The sequence below is a fragment of the Phycodurus eques genome, chromosome 3, assembly GCF_024500275.1.
Source record: "Phycodurus eques isolate BA_2022a chromosome 3, UOR_Pequ_1.1, whole genome shotgun sequence".
In the NCBI taxonomy this organism is placed as follows: Eukaryota; Metazoa; Chordata; class Actinopteri; order Syngnathiformes; family Syngnathidae; genus Phycodurus; species Phycodurus eques.
Genome location: NC_084527.1, coordinates 27,620,027 through 27,642,024, shown reverse-complemented (window position 1 = coordinate 27,642,024; position 21,998 = coordinate 27,620,027). Strand labels below are relative to the sequence as shown.

Below are 21,998 nucleotides of genomic sequence, written 5' to 3'. Positions count from 1 at the left end.
TAATTACGAGAGTGCTTTTTTTAATTTATTTTTTTATCGATATGTATTGTGACACTTACCGGTAAGTAGTTTCCTGCATGTCAACCCCAACCTTGCCTTCTTCTTTTGTGATGCTTGTCCAGGCTTTCACTGCTGCCTCTTTCAGGTAATTGTTTGTTTTGGGGGTTCTTACATTTAGTCTCCCCTTGCAAGTAAAATGTATGCTCTGTAGGCTTTAATTCTGGACATTGACTTGGTCCGTCAAAAATCTTCTACTTCTTTACCCAGATGAACTCTTATGTTCTTTCGGCGGTGGTGTTTTAGACATTATCTCGCTGAATGATGAAAAGTTGATTGTGCTAAAGATGTTTCTGTAGACTTCTGAATTTAGTTTTCTGCTGCCATCATGTTGTTAATCGAGGGCAATTAACGAGCTCATCACAAAAGAGTCCTTGCAAGCCCAAGCCATAAAATTACATCTGTGTTTCATCAACTTTTATTTTTCGGATCCTGAGCAAGTAAATTCCTTCTCCAAACTTAAGCCTTTCCTTTTCTTTTGTTAGGGCTAATCTTTGGCTCACTCGTCCATGAAACTTTGTTCAGCAACCGTGAGGCTCATCTCTCCACTTTTCTGTAAATTCCAGCCTGGCCTTCCTATTCTTAATGATGCGTGATTTGCTCCTTCTAGCCTGCATTCTACAAATTTGTTCATGTTCATGACCTTCACTCGTGCCCTCTGGATGTTGTTCCTGTTCATGCTAACAGTTGTTTTGTTACAGTTCTGAAAATGTCAGAAAATGACATCAATGACTGTTGTTTTCCATGATCTTTCCCATTTGACAATTGTTACTTGATATACCAGTGATTTATTTCTTGTTCCAGATTGTTGTATTGGCTAGAGCCATTGTTTGTGTTGCATCTTCTTTTAGGTTCACAATAACTTATTTTTCATCCATTGACAAAGGTGGTACTTCTAAGGTGTGTATCGGATTCCAATTGAATGAATGTGGTTGGATGTTTGGTGGTGGTCTGAGGGGCCATAGGCGCAGAATTGCAGCCACGCTTCTGACAGACTGCCCCAGGGCAGCTGTGTCTACACAAGTCGCTTATCACCACCAGGGTGTGACTAAGTATTGAATAATGTCTGTAATTGTAAAGCATCTTTGAGTCCCTTGAAAAGCGCAATATACTGTAAGTCGAATGCATTATTATTATTATTGTTATTCTTATTCTTATTATTGCTCATTTCAAATGCCCGGAATTGAAAGTTGAAATTGGTGATCTCTTCTCACACATTCATCTTCTGATGTTAAATGCAAACGTTTTCGGTCTGCTGCAAAAATAAAGAAATTGGCATCACTGCTCCAATATTTTACTAAGGGTGTGTATATTCCATTCTGGCGTATGCTAAGTATGTCAATCCCGCAATCTTTTATTACTCATTCAATGTTGAGAAGTGGTTGTTTGTGGCTCTATTAGAGTGGCAGCTGTTGTCAGTAGCATAAATACAAATTTCTCCATCTGTTTGGCAACAAAAAAAATTAATAAAATGGACATAACTGCAGGCACTATGGGCGAGTGGTGAGCACACTTGCCTCAGTTCTGAAGTTAGGGGTCTGAATCTGGGCTCCGGGCTTCCTGAGATTGCATGTTCTCTCTGTGCTTTTGTAGGTTTTCTCCCACCAAAAAAAAAAAAAAACATGTTAGGTTCATTGGAGACGACAAATTGTTCTTAGATGTGAATGTGATTGTAAATGGTTATTTGTCTGTATTTGCTCTGCAATTGGCTGGCGACCATTCCAGAGTGTACCCTGTATCTTGCCCAAAGTCAGCTGAGATAGGCTCCAGCTCACCTGCGACCCTAATAAAAATAAGCGGTATAGAAGATGGATGGATGGAAGGGGGTAAGGAAGGAAATAACCCAACCATATCTACTGTATAATGCCTTCAGTTCAATCAGCATAAACATTCATTTTGTTGGGTTGATATTCACTGCGAATTCAGTAACAGATGGAGCACGTCCTTAATCGCACCATTCCTGGAATTCTAAATGTTAGGTCGACTTTGTTGTTTAACCACAAGTAACTAAATACAGTTTTTTTGTTGCACCATTTTTGCAATAGTTTCCATTGGATTGTTCACATAAAAGACTTGTAGTATGTAATTTTGTCATTGCAGAATAGTTCCAATGCGTTTGGTTCAACATGAATAGAATAGAAGTTGTTCTCTCCATCAACTGTATTTATCTACAATTTGCGCTTCAGTTCACTATTACCGGTAATTTATTTGTTATTTATTAGAAATGTCCACAAAGCTTGATCAATCAGTTATTATCATCTCTAAAAATGCCTGAATTATGTCTCTTTTTTTGGAATTTAAAGAGGAACAATTGATTTATTATTTGTCCATCGAGGCATTAGCTTTCAACAAAGATTTAGCTCACAGATAATCACAACAACTTATCCTTCAGCTTCATTTGTTGCACATAAAATTTGATAAAAAATAATCATGTCGGTAAACACTGGACAGAAAAACAATAGCTGAGATGTAAAGAAGTTTACGATTTCAAAACTTTGCTTCCTATCAGGACAGGTTCTGTTTTAAGTGTAATGCATACGTGAATGTGTGTGACTCTGTCTCACTTTTCATTGTTATCTGAAAGTAGGCTTTTGTTTTCTGTGTGAGGAATGTGAACCTGATCTTTTTGCACCGTCAAATACAGTTGAATACAGCAACCCAAGAGAACAATAACATTTCCATTGCAGGAAGGGTTTTTTATTGTCTCCAAATAGATGTTGCTTGTGAAGATGTGTGGCACTCAAGCATACATTGGAAAAATAATGAATTCAAAGTAATTTTTATTTGCAACTTCCCTCGATTTACAGAGTTTTGGCATGGGTAGTGATCTCCAGAAACAGTTGCTTCCTCAAGTGTACGAACTGTGTACGTTTTTGCACTTTGACAGAGATGTCATGGTGAGCGATGACTTTGGCTCAGCAGAAATGATTGCCTTTACAACACTGCATTGCATTTGCTAAAAATAACGCTGCAGCACAAGAAATAGTAAAAGGAACGCAGAGGAACCCTTTTTCTACTCTTTTCTCTCATCCCCTTTGTAATCCTGCAATCTTTTTCTTCTCTCCATTCATTTTCTACACTGTTGATTCCTTGTACTGTATAGATTTATTTCCCCCCAAACACCCTCTCATTCACTGAGTCTCCATCTTTAGGTTTCCCTCTCCAGTGTGCTTGTCCCAGTGAAAAAGCCTAGTCACAATGCAAGCTCAGCTTGAAGCCCCAGCCCATGTGGGGAGCATTCACCAGGTTTTTCTACAATTACATATAATTGAGGGGTTTTAAATATAGAAACCTTTTTTTTGGTTGTCGTTTCATAAGAATTGGCCGTGGGAGTGGTCTGTGACTGTAAAACCACAGAGTTATCCTTTACCCTCCTGGTGAAAAATTATCTGGATGTTTATGTATTTTCCACATTGGAGGAACCAATCATTTTTTTTGGTTTTGTTTTGTTTTTGTTTTTTTACTGAGTCATGTCCATCTTATTTATTTCAATTTTCATCTTCTTAGACTTGTGTCATTCCACCAAAATGTGGTGTGATCTATTCTTGTTTTTGGAGGGGGGCGGGAGTTGAGGGACAGATGCTCATTGCACTCATGCAGGTGCAAATACCACTATTAATAGTTGTGAGGTTTAGAGACTTGCAAGGAAAAAGTACGGTAGAAGTGGAGAATGTAATAGGATATCTGATGAAAAGTAATCAATAGACAATTCACCATAACAATTAAACAAATTTAATACAATAAAAACAAGACACTAAAACAAGGGAAGCGTTTCATGTGTTCAAGGAAAGGAATAAAAAAAATTTAAGGCTGGTTCTACAAATTCACAGTCAGGGGGCTTGTCGAGTGACCAGGAGGTCACTTCATAGTTTGGGCCAAGTAATAGAAAGAGCTCTACCCCCTCTGGGAGTTGGCTTAGAATTTGGTCAGGAGCAGCTGGTCAGCTGACCAGCGGCATCCGGCAGGAGTGTAGGAATGAAGCAACTTGAGCTAATGCAGGCCGAATTGCAAATTTCTAAATCTTAAAATTAACTCTGTGCACAGGCACCCAGTGGATGAAGGCCTATATAGGAGTTATTTGTTCATTCTTTTGTGTTCCAATTAAAAGATGAGCAGAAGCATTTTGATCCAACTGGAGCTGTTTAAGGGAGGACGTGGAGTGCAGAGTGCGTGCATTACAGTAATCTAACCAAGATGTGATAAAGGCATGGAATATTGTTTCAACATGCCGCCTGAGGTGAAAAAACTTGGACTCACCTACCACATCAATTTGCTGATCCAATTTCAAATCATTGTCCAAATTGATTATTTGAGACTTTTGGCTTCATAAAATGTGCCAAAGGGCCCAAGCTAACGAGGAGATTTACTACTGGGACGAAACACCATCGCTTTGGTTTTCTTTTCATTATAACTGAAAAAGCTGAAGGCCATCCAGGCTTTAATGTCTTCAAGACAACAAAAGTGGTTTAAAGGAGAAATAATCTTTCTTTAGTGTCACATCAATCTGATTGTCAAGCATAGCAATGGAATGCTTTCTCAAGATAGAAACCAGCAGCAGCAAATGCAAGATAAAGGCAGTGGCTCTAAAATTGAACCTTGTGGAACCCCATAATAAAGCGGAGCAGATCGGAACTCAGAACTACAAAGGCTTACACACATAGTTTTGTCTGCTATATAGGGTAGAAACCAATCCCGAGGGCTGTGGTCCATAGTATCAAACGCCACATTGTCGTCAGAATTATTTGCCAGTAGTATGTCATTGAAAATTCTTCATAAAGCTGTCTGTAATGTGCAGCATGTCTGCCATATAGGGTAGAAACCAATCCTGAGGGGTGTGGTCCACAGTATCAAACGCCACATTGTCGTCAGAATTATTTGCCAGGAGTATGTCATTGAAAATTCTTCATAAAGCTGTCTGTAATGTGCAGCATGTTAACTAGGCTGGAAGACCTTCAGGACATTATACATTCAGGAATGTCTTCAGCTGAACGTGAAAAACCTTTTCCAGAGTTTGTTAAATGAAAGGTAAAGTTGACATGGGTCTAAAATTGGCTAGTACACTAACATCTACGCCGTATTTCTTAAGCAGGGGTTGCACTGCAGCATGTTTAAAACTTTAAGGAACACCCCAGATGACAGACTGCTATTAATAATGGGTATAACTGACTGCACTATGTGAGGGGAAAACCTCCTTAAAAGGTGTGAGGAGGGACGGAGTCATAAGGAGAACCCGAACCCTTGATGGCTAATTCTCAGAGAAAACATCTCACATTCACATCCCAATCCTTCTTTATACATCCTGGAGAAACATGATGATCACCTCATTCCATTGGCAGTGATTAACTTTGCACCATCATCACATTCCCAACAATACAGATAATGAAACGTGCTTGCTTTTGATATGTTAGACATGTCACAGTGTATTAGACCATGTTATGTGTTTACAAAAAGGTCTGTAGTTACCATTAAAGTCTACCAGGATGTCTCAGGACACAAGTGAAAATGCATCTTCCACCAAGGACGAATTACGATATATTTTGTCATAATTTCCCTTTGACCCATAACTGCCTTTAAATTTATTAAGTACTTCAATAATAAACAGTTAAATATTTTAATATTCTACTGCATCTTGATCATATTCACTAGTCAAACCAAATCTCATTTTGTGGTGACTGACATGGACCTGATGATCTTAGCAACACAAATACACCACAATTGCCTTGATACTTAAGCTCCATGTTGCTACAAATGTGCATGCAACAATCAAACTCAAGTACATTCTGCAGTAATGGGCACCATTCTAACAACATCCTTTAAATGATTGCTCAAAGTTCTTAATTATACAAAAAAGAGAGAACTGATGTGTTTATCTTAATTGAAATGCCCCAGCCGTAATACACTAAAGACTTTGAAATTATGGCAAAAAAATTGCATTTACATATAGCCTATCTATCTTGTTTGTAGTGTTTGTTGTGACAGGTTCATTTCCTCTGTTTACCAACTGAGATAGAGTCACATAAGGAATGGGTGGGGGGGGGGAACATTAATAAGCAGGACAAACTTAATAGTCGAGCCAGAAGAGCATAATTTCTGTCTGTGCTTAGCAGATAATGTAATAAGTCATAACCTCGGCTCCAGTGCCATTCCATGGCCCATGTTCATGGAAAGCCCAAGCATCAAAGAGAGGGCAAATGTAAAGAAAAATAACTAAACAGAGAAAGTCATCTTACAACCACTTAAGCTTTTCTTTTCTTGCTGTTTTCGGTCACACATACACATGCTGGTTGTATCCAAGCGTTAACTTTACATTATTAAACAGGCTGTTTACCCTTTCAAATGTTTCTCATAAAATAAACCAGAAAGGAATAATTAGAGCTTAAAAGCAGTATGCGTAACATACAGAAACTTTATTTCAACCCTTCATTCTAGACACGAGGGACTTCTTGTGTAAGATTTTCATCTCTCCTCACCAAGACTCAACTGATGGCAGATGAAAGACTTAATCATTCATCTAGGAAACACAGCTTTATTGATTTAAAAAAAGCCTTCACAGTACTGATAGGTAGAAAACAGGAGTGTTGCTGATTAATTTCAAGCGAGTATGATAAAAGTGCAGGAAAAACGTGGGGTTTGATATCAGAACTGACAGATTGAGGTAGTCATTCATAAATAGAGATGTCTAAAACTTTGTGATTGATTTCACTCAATTTTAACTTCAATCAACATCTATCCATCCATCCGTCCATTTTCTGAGCCGCTTCTCCTCACTAGGGTCGTGGGTGTGCTGGAGCCAATCCCAGCTATCATCGGGCAGGAGGCGGGGTACACCCTGAACTGGTTGACAGCCAATCGCAGGGCACATAGAAACAAACAACTATTCGCACTCACATTCACACCTACGGGCAATTTAGAGTCTTCAATTAACATAACATGCATGTTTTTGGGATGTGGAAGGATATCGGAGTGCCCGGAGAAAACCGAGTCGACAGCCTGTTAAAAGAGCTCTGCTAACTTTCTCCTTTATTAGTACTTTTCCACCCTTTTTTATTGTTTAGTATTTGTTTTGCATCATGCTAAACCGTTTTGGACTATTTACAGCATTTTAATGATCACAGTTTTTGACGGTGAATATTGGCACCTGTTGTGTGGGCCTGTGAATCGGCAGCCCGTTTCCAACGGCTATGTTAACCTTCTTCAGGGATCTCGTTTGATGTGCGACCTGCATCTGAGATGTATAAAAATGAGCAGGGACGCATAAAGCATGGTGAATCTGCATCCACAAATGCACAGCATTGCTTACCCACGTATGTGTGTGTGTAGCTGAAGTGTTTCAACGAATCATTATCCACTAAAAGTACAAGTCTTGTCTTGGTGCTAGCCAGTTAGGGGCAGAGGAGGGCTGGTTATTGTTCCATAGATACAATGGACATGATAGTTTTTTCTGGACTAGATACATTTTCATTGTGCTGGTAAAACCCGTCGCGCGCCACTCACGACGCAACGAGCCGCTGGGAACGGCTTTGGCTCTGTGGATGCACACACATGGGACACTTTAGAGAAAGGCAACTATTTATTAACTAACTAGCTAGCAATCTAAGGAGGTAAACTACTTGCTCTGGCTCACTCAATCGCATCCGGACCCAGAAGCAGTCCCATACGTACCCACACTATAGCCAAAAAAGAAAGGTTATGATTCAAAACATATGGGCCGCCGCAACAGATTACAGGCTTTATGGTAGTGTTGAACCATACCGACCAATCACATGCTAGTTCAGCCAACCCCTTCAGCCAATCAAATCTGCTTCTTAGGCTGTAATCACTGATTGCGTGCAGCCCAGACAGAGACGAGGAGAAACATAGCAGGGGAGGGAGAATGACACTCAGCGTGGAAGTTGAGTTAAAGAAAAGGAATTAAACATCCATCTGAACCCCTTATCCTCATTAGGGTCGCGGGCGAGCTGGCATATCTCAGCTGACTCTGGGCAAGAGGTGGAGTGCACCCTGAACTGGTCGCCAGCCAATCGCAGGGCACATATAAACATACAAACATTCACACTAAGATTCACACCTATGGACAATTTAGAGTCTTCAATTATCCTACCATGCATGTTTTTGGAATGTTGGAGGAAACTGGAGTACCCGGAGAAACCCAAGTAGCCACAGGGAGAGCTTGCAAACTCCACACAGGCGAGGTCGGATTTGAATCCGGGACCTCAGAGTGAGGTTGGTTGTGCCAACCAGTCGGTCATCGTGCCGCCCACAGGAATTAAACATTTGGAATAAACGGCGCTTAAAATAGAACGCTCAGTGTCATTTTTAGTTCTATTTCATCTTTGGAATGGTGAACTTAGTTCAATTTTTGAAATGATGAACTGGAACTGAAGGACTGGTTCATTTTTGAAACAGTGAACTGAACTTTGAATGACTTTGTGTAGAAAATAAACTTTTCCAACACTGGCGAGGGATGATAGCTGGCATTAAAATGAAGTAAAGTGAAGCAAGAGAGAGGACATTCCTTCTGTAAGTGTGTTACTCGCCAATAGACAACTAATGGCTGTTTGAAAACTGCAGTTTTTTCTTTACATTTAAACTTCAGTTTGTAGCAAACATGAGTGTTGTCAAGCACGCAAAGATCGTGATATTACCATTTCAGTATCCTGCCGTCCTCCATTTTTCTTAAAGTGCTCTTGAAATAAAGTTGAGTTGAGTTGATTTAAACAAACAAAGAAAAAGGCTTGTACAAGGCTGCAGTTCTATCAAAGGCTCGGTCACACCACCTTCAAAACACTGGAAAGTTAATCCAAATCAAACTTTTTTTTTCTTTTTTTTCTTCAAATTCTTCATGTGTTTACATTTACCAAACTCCTGAAACTACGCTCATGCCCATTTGGCTAAAACACAGAACAATATCTTCATGCAATGCTAGTGACATCAGGCAGAAATAAGGTAGAATTATAAAGTAATCATAATATGTTGCATACAGTAGTTGGGTTAGCCAGAATTGACATGACAATGGGTTATCAATATCAGTATTATTATTGGATAGTATTGTCTTTTCTTGTATTATCATTAATATATTGCCATAGTTAACATTAGTGTCTTGTGCAGTCATGATGAGTAGTAATTAGGTTTTAGGAGAAGATGTTAGCTGGCTGATCTATATTAAGCAAACAATCTGCGAGAAAATTTGCCGTTAAATAGCATGCTGTTCTGATAAGGTACTTACCAACCTTCTGACAAGCTGATATCAGCCAGTAAATAGACTGTACCTGATGAAGAGTCACTGCATAAAACATTTCAGTAGGCTGGAGATTGTCACTTACATAGCACTCTGTCATCTTAAATAACATGCTGTCTGTACTGGGAATTGTTGTTCATTATTTGATGGATGAAAGGCTATATAACCAAGGCATGCATTGTAGAGCACAAGTGATGATTTAGAGTGGACTTATTCCGCCAAAGAAAGTACTCCAAAAGATGGGACTAAGAGTACAAGAGATAATTTTGTCACTCTAAAGATTGTGTGCTTTTGAGGCTTTCCACAACAACAAATAGAGCTCTTTTCCAACACACTATAAATCCTTTTTGATTGTTCTGAGAAAAAATTACTTTTACCCAGACCTGGAGATATATAAACATTAACTTATGCTTTTAAAAATAATTAATTGACTCAGTCTGAACATCCATCCATTTTCTGTACCACTATCATTAGGGCTGTGGGTGAGTGTATTCCAGTTGACGCTGGGCGAGAGGCCTCTCAATCACATATACAATTATATATGCAACCATTCACACTGACATTCACACCAAGGGAAAATTTAGAGTTAAGAATGTTGGAAGAAGCCAAAGTACCTGAAGAAAATCAATGCAAAATCAGGGAGAACATGCCATATCTACACAGGAAGGCCAAGCCCATTATTTAAAGCACGAACCTCAGAATTGCGTGGCAGGCATGGCATACTAACCACTTTTTCACATCCATCCATCCATTTTCTGAACTGCTTATCCTCACTAGGGTTGCTAGCGTACTGGAGCCTATCCAAAGCTGACTCTGGGCGAGAGGCAGGGCACATATAAACAAACAACCAGTCACACTCACATTCCCACCTACGGGAAATTGAGTTTTCAATTAATGCATGTTTTTTGGGATATGGGAGGAAACCGGAGTACCCGGAGCAAACCCACACAAGAACAGGGAGAACATGCTAACTCCACACAGGCATGGCTGGATTTGAAACCGGGTCCTCAGAACTGTGAGGCAGATGTGCTAAACAGTCGCCCACCATGCCGCCTAGTCTGAACATGTTTAACAATAATTGACAAATGCTAGCACAATGTAATTGATTATAAAATCAGTTCATTATATATTTTGGTTTGTTTCGTATGTTGTCTGCTAACTAAATATTACGGTCAAAAATATCCATCATTGACAAATATTTTTGTTTCAAAAAGTGAAATGTTTTCGTGACTCAGGCTTCTGCCATGTTGGCTTGTTTACAGTGTTGCTTGAACACTGACTGTTTGAAATGGATATGATGCATTCTGTCAAAAAAAAAGAGCTTCATGGAAAAGAGCTTCATCAATGATACATACCAGTATTTTGACATTTTACACTCATATTCTCTTATCTAGTGAGATTCACTACAAAATCAAAAATGCAACATTTACATAGATCATGCCAGATTTTTATTGAGAATGTGTAAAGGTAACTAGATAGAAAGGTGTTAATTAAATATGTATTGTTGCGCTTGTAATTTGTAGTATTGTACTCCACTGTAGGTATTCATTTTACTACCGCAGTAGCTGTATGATTGGGTCAAAATTTAATTCATGTTCTGAAATGTAGTGGACCATCAGATTTTGGCTATTTTCCCCCCGTCTGTTTTCAAGTCGGCGGGACGGTGGCCGACTGGTTAGAGCGTTAGCCTCACACTTCTGAGGACCGGCGTTTAATCCCCGGCCCCGCCTGTGTGGAGTTTTCATGTTCTCCCCGTGCCTGCGTGGGTTTTCTACGGGCACTCCGGTTTCCTCCCACATCCCAAAAACATGCATGGTAGGTTAATTGAAAATTCTAAATTGCCTGTAGGTGTGAATGTCAGTGCGAATGGTTGTTTGTTTGTATGTGCCCTGCGATTGGCTGGCAACCAGTTCAGGGTGTACCCCGCCTCCTGCCCGATGATAGCTGGGATAGGCTCCAGCGCGCCCGCATCCATCCATCCATTTTCTGAACTGCTTATACTCACTAGGGTTGCTAGCGTACTGGAGCCTATCCAAAGCTGACTCTGGGCGAGAGGCAGGGCACATATAAACAAACAACCAGTCACACTCACACTCCCACCTACGGGAAATTGAGTTTTCAATTAGTGCATGTTTTTTGGGATATGGGAGGAAACCGGAGTACCCGGAGCAAACCCACACAGGCGCGGGGAGAACATGCAAACTCCACACAGGCGAGGCCGGGATTTGAACCCCGGTCCTCAGAACTGTGGGGCAGATGTGCTAATCAGTCCGTCACCGTGCTGCCTGATTCATAAACCATCTATGGAAAAACAAATAATTGTCAATTTAACCTATTCCAAAAAATATTTTTATTTGCTCCCGTTGTATAAAAAAACTGTAATTGACACGTAGTTGAACCTTAAGCAGCCTCAGAAGTATATATCAAACCAATAGCCCTTCGTAATACTCAGTACCCAAAAAGTAGCTCTCAGTTTGTGTGATATCGTTTAATTTTTGTTTGTTGTTTTGTTTAATGATTAAACAATATCAGATAAACAACAATAATTGGTTACTAAACAGCTATATGCTGATGATATTCTTCTTTACTTACAGGAACCAAAGTATTCTCTTCATTTTCACAAATATGAGAGTACTCTATCAACTGGACAAAATCAACAATACTCACAATAACAGCAAACTCATGGACTCCTGCAGATCAAACCCCAGATTACCGTGTTCCTATAAGAAACATTAAGTATTTAGGTATTAATATTTCGTCAAAACTCATAGAGCTAACCAATCTTCTGTAAATTACACACCACCTCTGATTTAAGACGCTGTAATACCTTGCCTATATCACTACTGGGAAGAATAGCTACAATAAAAATGAAAACCTTACCTCAAATAAATTATTTATTTTCAATGATTCCATTTAAGACCACATTTAAATGGTTTCAAACCTTAGATTCTGCTGTAATAAATTTGTATTCAAAAAATAAGAAAAATAGAATTAGTCTTTGCCCTCTTCAGAAAGGTCAACCAGAGGGAGGCCTAAATGCTCCCAACTTTGAACACTATTATTTAGCTAACCAATTACAATACCTCATCAAATGGTTGCACCACAGTGAGGAGTTTGATTCCAGGCTAGAATTGGAACTAATACACTGCAACAACATCAAACACCCAAAACTGCCATTTATTTCCACAATCTTAAACGAAATAAATGCTTCAAGAACCCAATAATCGCATCCACCTTAACGGCTTGGTGGCAAAGTTTAGAATCGACAGGATCTCAATTAGCTCCCAGTATGCTCTCCCCAATCTGGCATAATCCAGATTTCAAAATTAATAATATACCCCTTCATTTTAGTACATGGGAACAACATGGAATAGACCACCTACAACAACTATTTAAGAATAATATTTTTAGGACACGTGATGAACTGTTCCAAGAATTCAAAATAACAGGCAGAAACTTTCTTCAATACAATAAATTAAAAGCAGCAATAAAAAAAAAGAATACCAGCACTCCAGAGCACCCTCCAACTGCCGGAGTTTGTCAAGCAAATAATGAAGCAAAGTAAAGGAAAATCGCTCAAAAGTTCATGAATTAATTTCATGGACTAAATCAATGCACTTACCAATCACCAAATGGGAAGAAGACCTTTGCATGTCCGCTGACCATAGCTACTGGATACAGATTTGTAACAATACGTTTCGAATGACAAAAACCGCAAATGTACAGCTTATACAATATAAACTGCTCCATAGAACACACTTTACTTCGTACACTATGTATAAAATCGGCTTCTCTCCATCTAATATATGTGCGCAATGCACCAAAAATACCGCAGACACCCATTTTTCATGCTATAGGGAATGCACAATGCGTGTGGGGCTTTGGTGGCTGGGGGTGGTGGCATTTGGTCCCTGCGGCCCCCACCAGTTGGCCAGTTGTCGGGGCGCCTCGGTGGGTCCGGCGGCCCGCCCTGGATCCCTCTGTGTGGGACGTGTCCCGTCCACCGGAATGCTCTCGGGCAGAACCCTGGGCCCGATCCCGCCCCTCGATTGATTGGGTAGGGCCCTCAGCCTCCGCGGTGCGGGCACAGCAATCACAGGACACTTCTGTCAGTCTTTGTGCATGTAAAACGGTGTCAATTCACTTGCATGTATCCGCAGGCACACACCCCTAGGACTCTTTCACTGGGTGTGGGGCCACTCACTTATCGCGACAAATAACTCATGAATATGCGAATTGCTTGTGTATCCCCTCACTCATACTCTCGTCCTGTAGACTTTTATAATTTACATAGTCAATCCCACCACACTTCTGTTGTACAGCCGGGTTCACGACCTTTGTCCTGCATGGGTCTTCTCCTATCCTGTTCTATATTATCCTGTCCTTCCCTCACAGGGTGTAGCACTATAGCCTCATGCAACACATGCAAACACACTGAATGTTTCATTGTTCTTGATAATGTAATGACTTACTTTTCTCATCCTGGTTACAATTAGTGCTTTGACTTTTGTCTTTGTTTCTCTCTCCCCGCTAGAAACTTTGTTCTGTTCGACTGATCGACTCTTTCTCTCTTCAGTTATAATACTAAGAAACCTCAGCGGAAGCTTAAAAACTCCACCGTGACACAGTAAAACTGTTCCAACATAAAAAGGATACAGATCCTCCATTCTGCTTGACCTAACAGCCGTACAGGTTAATAAACAGTAATTCTGGGAAGTAAATGATTTTGAAATTATCTTCAATGCAAAGTACATTTTTATCCGATTTGATTAATCAAGGGAATAGTCGTAAGAATAATCAATTCTAAAAATATTTGTTCGTGGCAGCCCGACTTCATTTTGAGAATTGCCTTACAATTCTGCAAACCTTTCCTCTTAATAAAGTTACATTTACAGTGTTCCCCATGGCCACATGATGGGCCGTGGAGGGTGAGGGTTGCTGAGTCTTGGAGGCTCAAACTGCGATTAAGCCCACCCTCTAGCACTATTGCCAGCTTGTTCCCGCCCGACCACTCTAATAAGGTAATGTTCTGACACATTTGTCACGCTCTCTATGATTATCATGTGGTTACCACGCAGCTTCGGAGAAAGTTTGGACCTACAGTATACAAAGAGGGCGTGAGTGGACTGGTCCCGGGGTGCAGAGATTTTTTTAAGTTTAAAAAAAAAAAATGAAATATATATATATATATATATATATATATATATATATATATATACTTATAATTTATTCATATGTTGTAATATTTTTCTAAATTCTTTTGTGTATGTTCCATGATTAAAGGAGCAAGTCTATTCTACCAAGCCAAGGACTTTGGAAGAACTTGAAGGGCGAATACGAGAAGTTATGTCTTCCATCCCACAAGAGTTCCTTGTGAAATCAGTTAATGCGGTTCCCAGGCGGCTTGAGAAACTGGTGGCTAATGCTGGCGCCCATGTTGAATTTTAAATAAAATTCCATGCAATACAGTTTCTTCTCATGTTCATTTCTTGTAAGAATTATAGTTCAGAAATAAATTACAAGTACTTAAAAATAGGGAGTTACTTTTCAATCACCCTGTATACACACACACACACACACACAGATAAAAGGATATGTATACAGACGCTGGATCCGCGTGCTGGTTGTATTTTTTACTCCTCAACTTTGCTGAGCTTTATTATATAAAGATGATATAAAGAAAGTGTGATATGCCTTCTATGACCCAGTATTGATTACAGCGTGCTGATAGGTAGCTAAGCCCCCCACAGGAAAATTATAGTAATATTACAGTGGTGTTGTGGAAACAAGGTAACATCATAGCAGGCTTATGAGCAGCCTGTTTTCGTGTATATTTTTTCCTCAATTGGATTTTCTGCCAATATAAAAATGCTTTTGAGTGTGATCATAAAATGTTGCCTTCTGGACAGCTGTTGTTCTCATGAATCAACGTCACTCAGTTTCTTGATATTGCCCCGACTCTTCATATTGTTATTTTTCACGTTCCATCTTTTTTTGTATCCCCTTTTTATTCCATGTTTTATTTATGATCTTCTATTGCCTATTTCTTTCCCCAAGTCTTTATTATCTGTTTCCTCTCTTGCCCTCCCCACATAGGGACTCTTTGGAACCTGTCCTCCTTTGAACCCTTGAAGATGGTCATCATCAACCACGGCCTCAAAACAATGACCAATGAGGTTATCATCCCACATTCTGGGTGGGAACATGAACCAAACGAGGACTCAAAGCCACGTGATGCAGAGTGGACCACCGTCTTCAAGAACACCTCTGGGTGCTTGAGGTAGGGTCAGCAGTTCTTCCAAGAATCAGTCTAGCATTTGTTTGTTGTTTTGTTTATTTGCATTTGTGCTTTTTTTTTTTTTTAAATAATTAATGACAACTAGTTTGGGCAGTAGATCATCTTTCGGGACTTGCCTGCGTGGGTTTTCTCCGGGCACTCCGGTTTCCTCCCACATCCCAAAAAACATGCATGGTAGGTTAATTGACGACTCTAAATTGCCCGTCGGTGTGAATCTGAGTGTGAATGGTTGTTTGTTTGTATGTGCCCTGCGATTGGCTGGCAACCAGTTCAACCTGCCTCCAGCCCAAGGATAGCTGGGATAGCCTCCAGCACGCCCGCGACCCTTGTGAGGAGAAGCAGCTCAGAAAATGGAGAACACAGGGAGAACATGCAAAGTTCACACAGGCGGGGACGGAGATTGAACCCCAGTCCTCAGAACTGTGAGGCCGACGCTCTAACCAGTCGCCCACCGTGCTGCCTTCATAATATTTCTTCCTGCAAAATGTCATATTTCCCCGAAAGCACAGAATTTTACACATGGTTTTCTTTCCCCCCCCCCATCTTATTCACATTACATTTTGGAAATGGTGTTTGTCATCCACACGCATCAAATGTTGAATACAGTAGCTGCTGTACTTGATGCTTCACCTGCTATGCTTTAATCCAAAAGGCTTCTTCAGTTCCTGATTTTTGGTTTACAGTAGGTCACTATCAAAACTTTTTAGAATGGATTATCCTATCGATTATTCTCTCGAATAATAATATATTACTTTTGCTAATGAGTAAAAAAAAAAAAAGTTACCTTAAGTACACACGGGCTCATAGTCGTGTACACGTTGTACTCGTGTCCGCATGTGGATGTTTTCTATCCAAGCTACCCCAACTCTGCTTTGCAATAATTACGTACTGTACCTCTTCCTTTTTGTCCTTTTTTAGTTTCAAGCGAACCCAAACATTGGGCATTTTTTTTCCTTTTCCCGTTATTCCTCCCTGGCAACTGTTTCCTCATAGAGTGCTTGCTTCTACGACAAATGTCTGTGCAGTAAACATGGATAGTGGCCACAAATGGTTTTGGGTGGCGCATATATGGGTTTATTATTATTATTATTTATAGTTTCGACGTATAATTTTTTTTGTCGACCAATTTTTGTTGAGTTAGCCGCATTTTTTTCACCCCCAGCCCTAGTTTGGTGATGGGTGTGTCTCCTTGGCAATAGTCACGAGAGAGTTATTGTTTTCACCAGATGTGACTGGTGAATGACACACTCCACACACAGAAATAATCGAACACAAATAAATTAGAAAAACACATGGAATGTTTTCATTAAATTTCACATTTTGTAATGAATCAATATGATATTATATGTTTTCATTTGTTTCTGACATATAGATTTAATATATACAGTATGGTCACTGGCGGTGAAGTAGGTCACAGAACTGACTTTCAATCAGCCAGTATGAACACTTTTCTACCTGAGTGACCGTAGGTGTTGATGTGTGGATGTGAGTGTGACTGTTTCACTTCATGTACCCTGCCGTTGACTGGCAGGTTGTAACTTGCCGTTTGCCTGTAATCAGCTGGGACTGACTCCAGCTTTGCTGTGACCCTGAATAGATGGCATAAAAAAATAAATAAATGGGTCTGTTCTCGACATCACTAAGTGCAGTGGTTCAATTGCCTGACCTCCCTGGATTCAGTTCCTACTCCGTGTTGGTGTGAATGTAAGTGTGATTTTATTTGATTTTTTTTTTGGTCTCAATATGTGCCTTGTGATGAAGTGGTGATAACTACTGGTGCAGTCTGCTCATCGTCTGTCCACTTCCCACGACCTTGAAGAGGAAAAACGGTTGGATGAATAATTGCTGAATCTGTGTGTGTGTGTGTGTGTGTGTGTGTGGGGGGGGGGGGGGGGGGGGGGGGGGGGAGTGGGGGAGTTCTTATTTGTATTGTTTTTATGGGTTTAAAAAAAATCTAGCAAAAAATATTCAAAAGATTGTTGTTTTATCCTCCCAAGCTCCTTGTATGCTTGCAAGCAGGTTTCATTATTTAGCATAAAAGTAAATTGAAACTTTCAAGTAACCATCTCTAAATCACTAGTGTGTGCATGTGTGTTTGTTTGGATTATCATGCCTGACTGTGTTTGCCAAGCTTGTCTAGACTGGAATCTGGAGCAGAACATATCCCAGCAGTCAATGCTTCAGTTTACTGGTTTACATTCACAACAGAATAATATGCACTTCAAGACAGAAAGTACCTTAGGAATTTGAACATTTTGCTTCTAGTTTGCTCCTATCAAACAGACAGTTTTCACACTGTAGAAAGTGTATAAAACTCCCTTGTAGTGTCAGAAAAATATTGATCATGCTCTGAAGAGTAGTGATAATAACCAGGATGGAATAAGTGAAAGTTCAATGATATAGTTTAAAAAAAGTCATTCAGATGTCATTACTTCCCCCCCCCCCCCTTTATTTAACATCAATTATCACCTCGAGCCTTTTTCACATTTGTACATGTCAGCTTCTCTAAACATAAGCTCTTATTCCCCCTGCCCATATGTTACTGCTGACAGAAAACATAGTCTTCCTGTCAATCTCACTCACTTGACACTTAATGCCGTCAATGCTGCTGAGAAAATGGCTCCATGGCAACTGGAACCAAGCCTGCAGTTTCCTAGATGCAGGCTTTGTGCCTTGGGAAAAACTGTTGACGCTGGAGAGAATTTGTTTACTCACACCATCAGAGACGTGACTTACACCTCAATGAGACTATGCATAGTTTTATTGTATTAAAAAGCAGCCTCTATTGATGTGTTGATGTCTCGTATAACTACAAAAGGGAAACCAACACTAACTTAAAAGAGCTTCCATTCTTCTAAGAAGGCTGTCTACAAGATTTTTGGAGTGAGAGTTTAGAAAGTTTCTGTCCATTCATCCAGATTTTAATGAGGTCAGAGATCACTGATGTGGAATGAGAGTACCTGACTCTTAGTCCTTGTTTTATTTCATCTCAAATATGTTTCTGGTGGTGATGGTGGGCTTCGCCAAACTGTTTGCACCACATGAATGTATAGAATTGTACAAAATGCCTTGGTAAGATGAAGAATTAAGATGGGAAGGAAGCAAAGAGTCTACGCCACCCCCTGATCAATCAATTGATGAAGAGGTGTGTCTCTTAAGACTTTTGTCCATCTGCTATCTGATAAAATACTCTAAGGCCTGTTAACCTTGAACCAGTTTGCATGAATCGCACGTGCAATGTTTTTTACACATTGACCTACAGACTGATGGCAGAGGTTGGCAAGCGTTCCATCCATCTCAATCAGTCTCCATCGGTAACTCCTCAGTTTATTCCTAGCTGCTGTTGTCCATCGCAGCTGATAGCCTCATAACTCTGAAGGACCTTCATATTTGGATTGCTGGTGAAACTGAGCAGGTGAATGGCATTGCCAGAATTGCGGTCACCGGTAAACTGCAATGTACATTCACAGTTGTTAGGTACACCTGCCCAACCTAGTAAGATTCAATACATGGACTGGAAAACAAATCTTACTTTTTTATTATTATTATTTTATTATTATTATGCTAAGTTGGGCGGCACGGGGGACGACTGGTTAGAGCGTCAGCCTCACAGTTCTGAGGTGCGGGGTTCAATCCCCGTCCTCGCCTGTGTGGAGTTTGTATGTTTTCCCCGTGCCTGCGTGGGTTTTCTCCGAGCACTCCGGTTTCCTCCCACATCCCAAAAACATGCATTAATTGGAGACTCTAAATTGCCCGTAGGCATGACTGTGAGTGGAAATGGTTGTAGGTTTCTATGTGCCCTGCGATTGGCTGGCAACCAGTTCAGGGTGTACCCCGCCTCCTGCCCGATGACAGCTGGGATAGGCTCCAGCACGCCCGCGACCCTGGTGAGGAGAAGCGGCTCAGAAAATGGATGGATGGATGGATGCTAAGTTGTGATTGACAGACGAGATGAATAATACAGTATAAACTGTATGTATTATAAATGTAAGCGCAGCATATTCTTTTGTGTGTTTTCTCCCAGTACTCTGGCTTCCTCTCACATTCCAAAAAGATGCATGTTAGGTTAATTGAAGACTCTAAATTGTCCATAGATTTAAATGTGAGTGTGAGCTAATAACACAGGTTATATTAAGTGTGTCAGGTCACACTTACTCCGGGCTCCCCTGCACATTAGGCACTAAGGGAGTCCTGACCCGCTCTCCGTTTAAAGTGTTAAAGCTCCCCGTTGTCCCTGCGTATTACACAGTGGACCGTAAACGGTGACTGGAGCTTGCTTAATTCGCCTAGGTTCTCACAGCCGCTTATGAAGCGTCGGCCCCGCTTAAAACAGGCCGCACCTCGACAAAGTAACCTTTGCGGCTGTCGGATGAAACTCTAACCACGCAGCTCTCTCTCTGACGATCTTTTGCACTTGGAATTGACCTAAGAAAATTAGACTGTCTAGATACGACAGTCAGGACCTGTTATTATTTGGGTGATTGCCGAAATAACCTTTCAAGAATAGGAGCAGAATAGTCATTGGCTATGCCAGTAAAGTGTTATTATGTCTGCTAACATGCTTAACACTGTACCTATTATTCTATAAATAAAAGGAATGGACATTTTTCTATAGTCAGAAAAAGGCTCTTTTTGCAAGGGCATAAGCATCAAATAATAAAAATGAAAAATAATGAACTTCACAAAAAGGAACTGTATATGAAACATCTACACACTCGCAAATGAGAAAAAAATTAAACTCACAGGTTCTTACAGGTGTTTAGACACTCATCAGTAGCACTGATTTCTCATTTCCCACAGCCTGTCCTGCCCTACCCTTTTCTGTCCTCTCTCATCTTGTCCTATTGGTTAGTTTTTGCAGTTCCTCACCGGGAATCCCCTCCGTCCACAAATAAGAACACGATTTGACTTTTGTAATGTTACTTGTTTTCAAATATCAAGATTGTCTAACTATTGTTCTGTCCGTCCCCTAAAACCCTTTTCTATCTGGCTGCATTTTCAATAAACATCAGAATAATGAAAAAAAATAACTCATATGCAGAGGGAGTATTTCAAACTCCCCTGTTTCACAACAAAACTGTGCCAGCACAAAAGGCGTACAGATCCACCGTTCTGCATGGCCATGCAGGTGAACCAGACAGATTGGAGATCTAACTCCCCAAAGTCACGTCACCCGAATGATGATTGGATAGAAATTGGATGGGTGGTTATTCAGATAGTATTTTGAGCTTGTGTTGAACTGCACTGCACAATATTAAAAATAGTAAGACATTTTAAAATGTTTTATAGTTACCTGATTGACTCATCTAGCAGCTGTTGCCAAACAGGTATGGAATTGACCAAAGGTGGCGCATTACCTTCCAAGTACTCACCAAACTGAAATGTTTGAAATGACTTTAGGACTTGGTAGAGCTATAGCATCCAGTATGAATTCAGTGTCAAGATTTGCAGTCATACCTGTAGGTAGAATTGATGCAGCAATTTCCTCTTGCTGTTTTTTCACAGTAACACGAAATCAAGCCAATGATAAATGAGCTTTCCATTTGCAGTAAACAGTAAAAATGCTGATCCCAGCTCACAACCTGCTCTGAGTTGATGAAAATAATTAAAAGCGTATATCTTTTCATCTACAGCTGTGCTGCACCAGCTGCCTCATTTGCAGGGAATGCTGCACAACATAAAGCTGCTGATACTACTGTATAATAAGACACAACTCCTTTAGATTATATCGACATTTTAGTTTATATATTGAGTAAATTCAAATCCCAGCACCTTATTATAAATACAATTAGTAGAGAACATGTTGCGAGGTTTGCTTCAAAATAATTACATCTAACATATTCTGTGCCAAAATCAATAATCATGGGTCTCAGTAGACTGATGTAACCCCATCAGAACCTACCTCTTACTCCCCCAGGTCAACTCTCCAAGGACAGCAGCTTTCTGCTGTCTTAACCGACAGATGCACTTTTCATAATCCTTGCAACAAAGACAACTGTCCCCCAAAAGACTCCTGAAAATGAAACAGATGGCAGTAAAACTCAGTGTGTCTGCTCCCAAACACTCTTATCAAATAGATCCAAGGTGGATACTCCTCTGATTCCTTTACAAGGGTACTTGAGAACATTGTCTGACAGCTGAAGACTTATAGCACCGCCTCATAGACAATTGAAGACATTGGCAGACATGCTTGTACACACTTTGGCCAACAAGTCACAGTAACAAATGATGTGGCTATGATTCTGATTTTAAGAGTTTTGGCTTTAGAAGATTTACAACTTCGCACTGCGTATGTGTTATATGTACACTGCTGGTCTGTTTGTTATAAACAGTACAGCATGTTTATATTGACCACAAACACACATACAGTGGTGTTGGGTGTGATGCACACTTCTGCTTCCCTCT

At 40.2% G+C, this 21,998-nt stretch overlaps 1 protein-coding gene across 5 annotated transcripts in view; it reads left to right on the top strand.

Annotated features, from left to right (window-relative positions):
* The window catches only part of arvcfb (ARVCF delta catenin family member b), a 260,772-nt gene that overhangs the window by 181,015 nt on the left and 57,759 nt on the right, over positions 1–21,998 (top strand). For all 5 annotated transcript variants that reach the window (XM_061672972.1, XM_061672973.1, XM_061672974.1 and 2 more), the window contains one exon: positions 15,392–15,575. In XM_061672972.1, the coding sequence (XP_061528956.1) occupies positions 15,392–15,575 (184 nt within the window). The remainder of the gene's footprint in view (positions 1–15,391; positions 15,576–21,998) is intronic.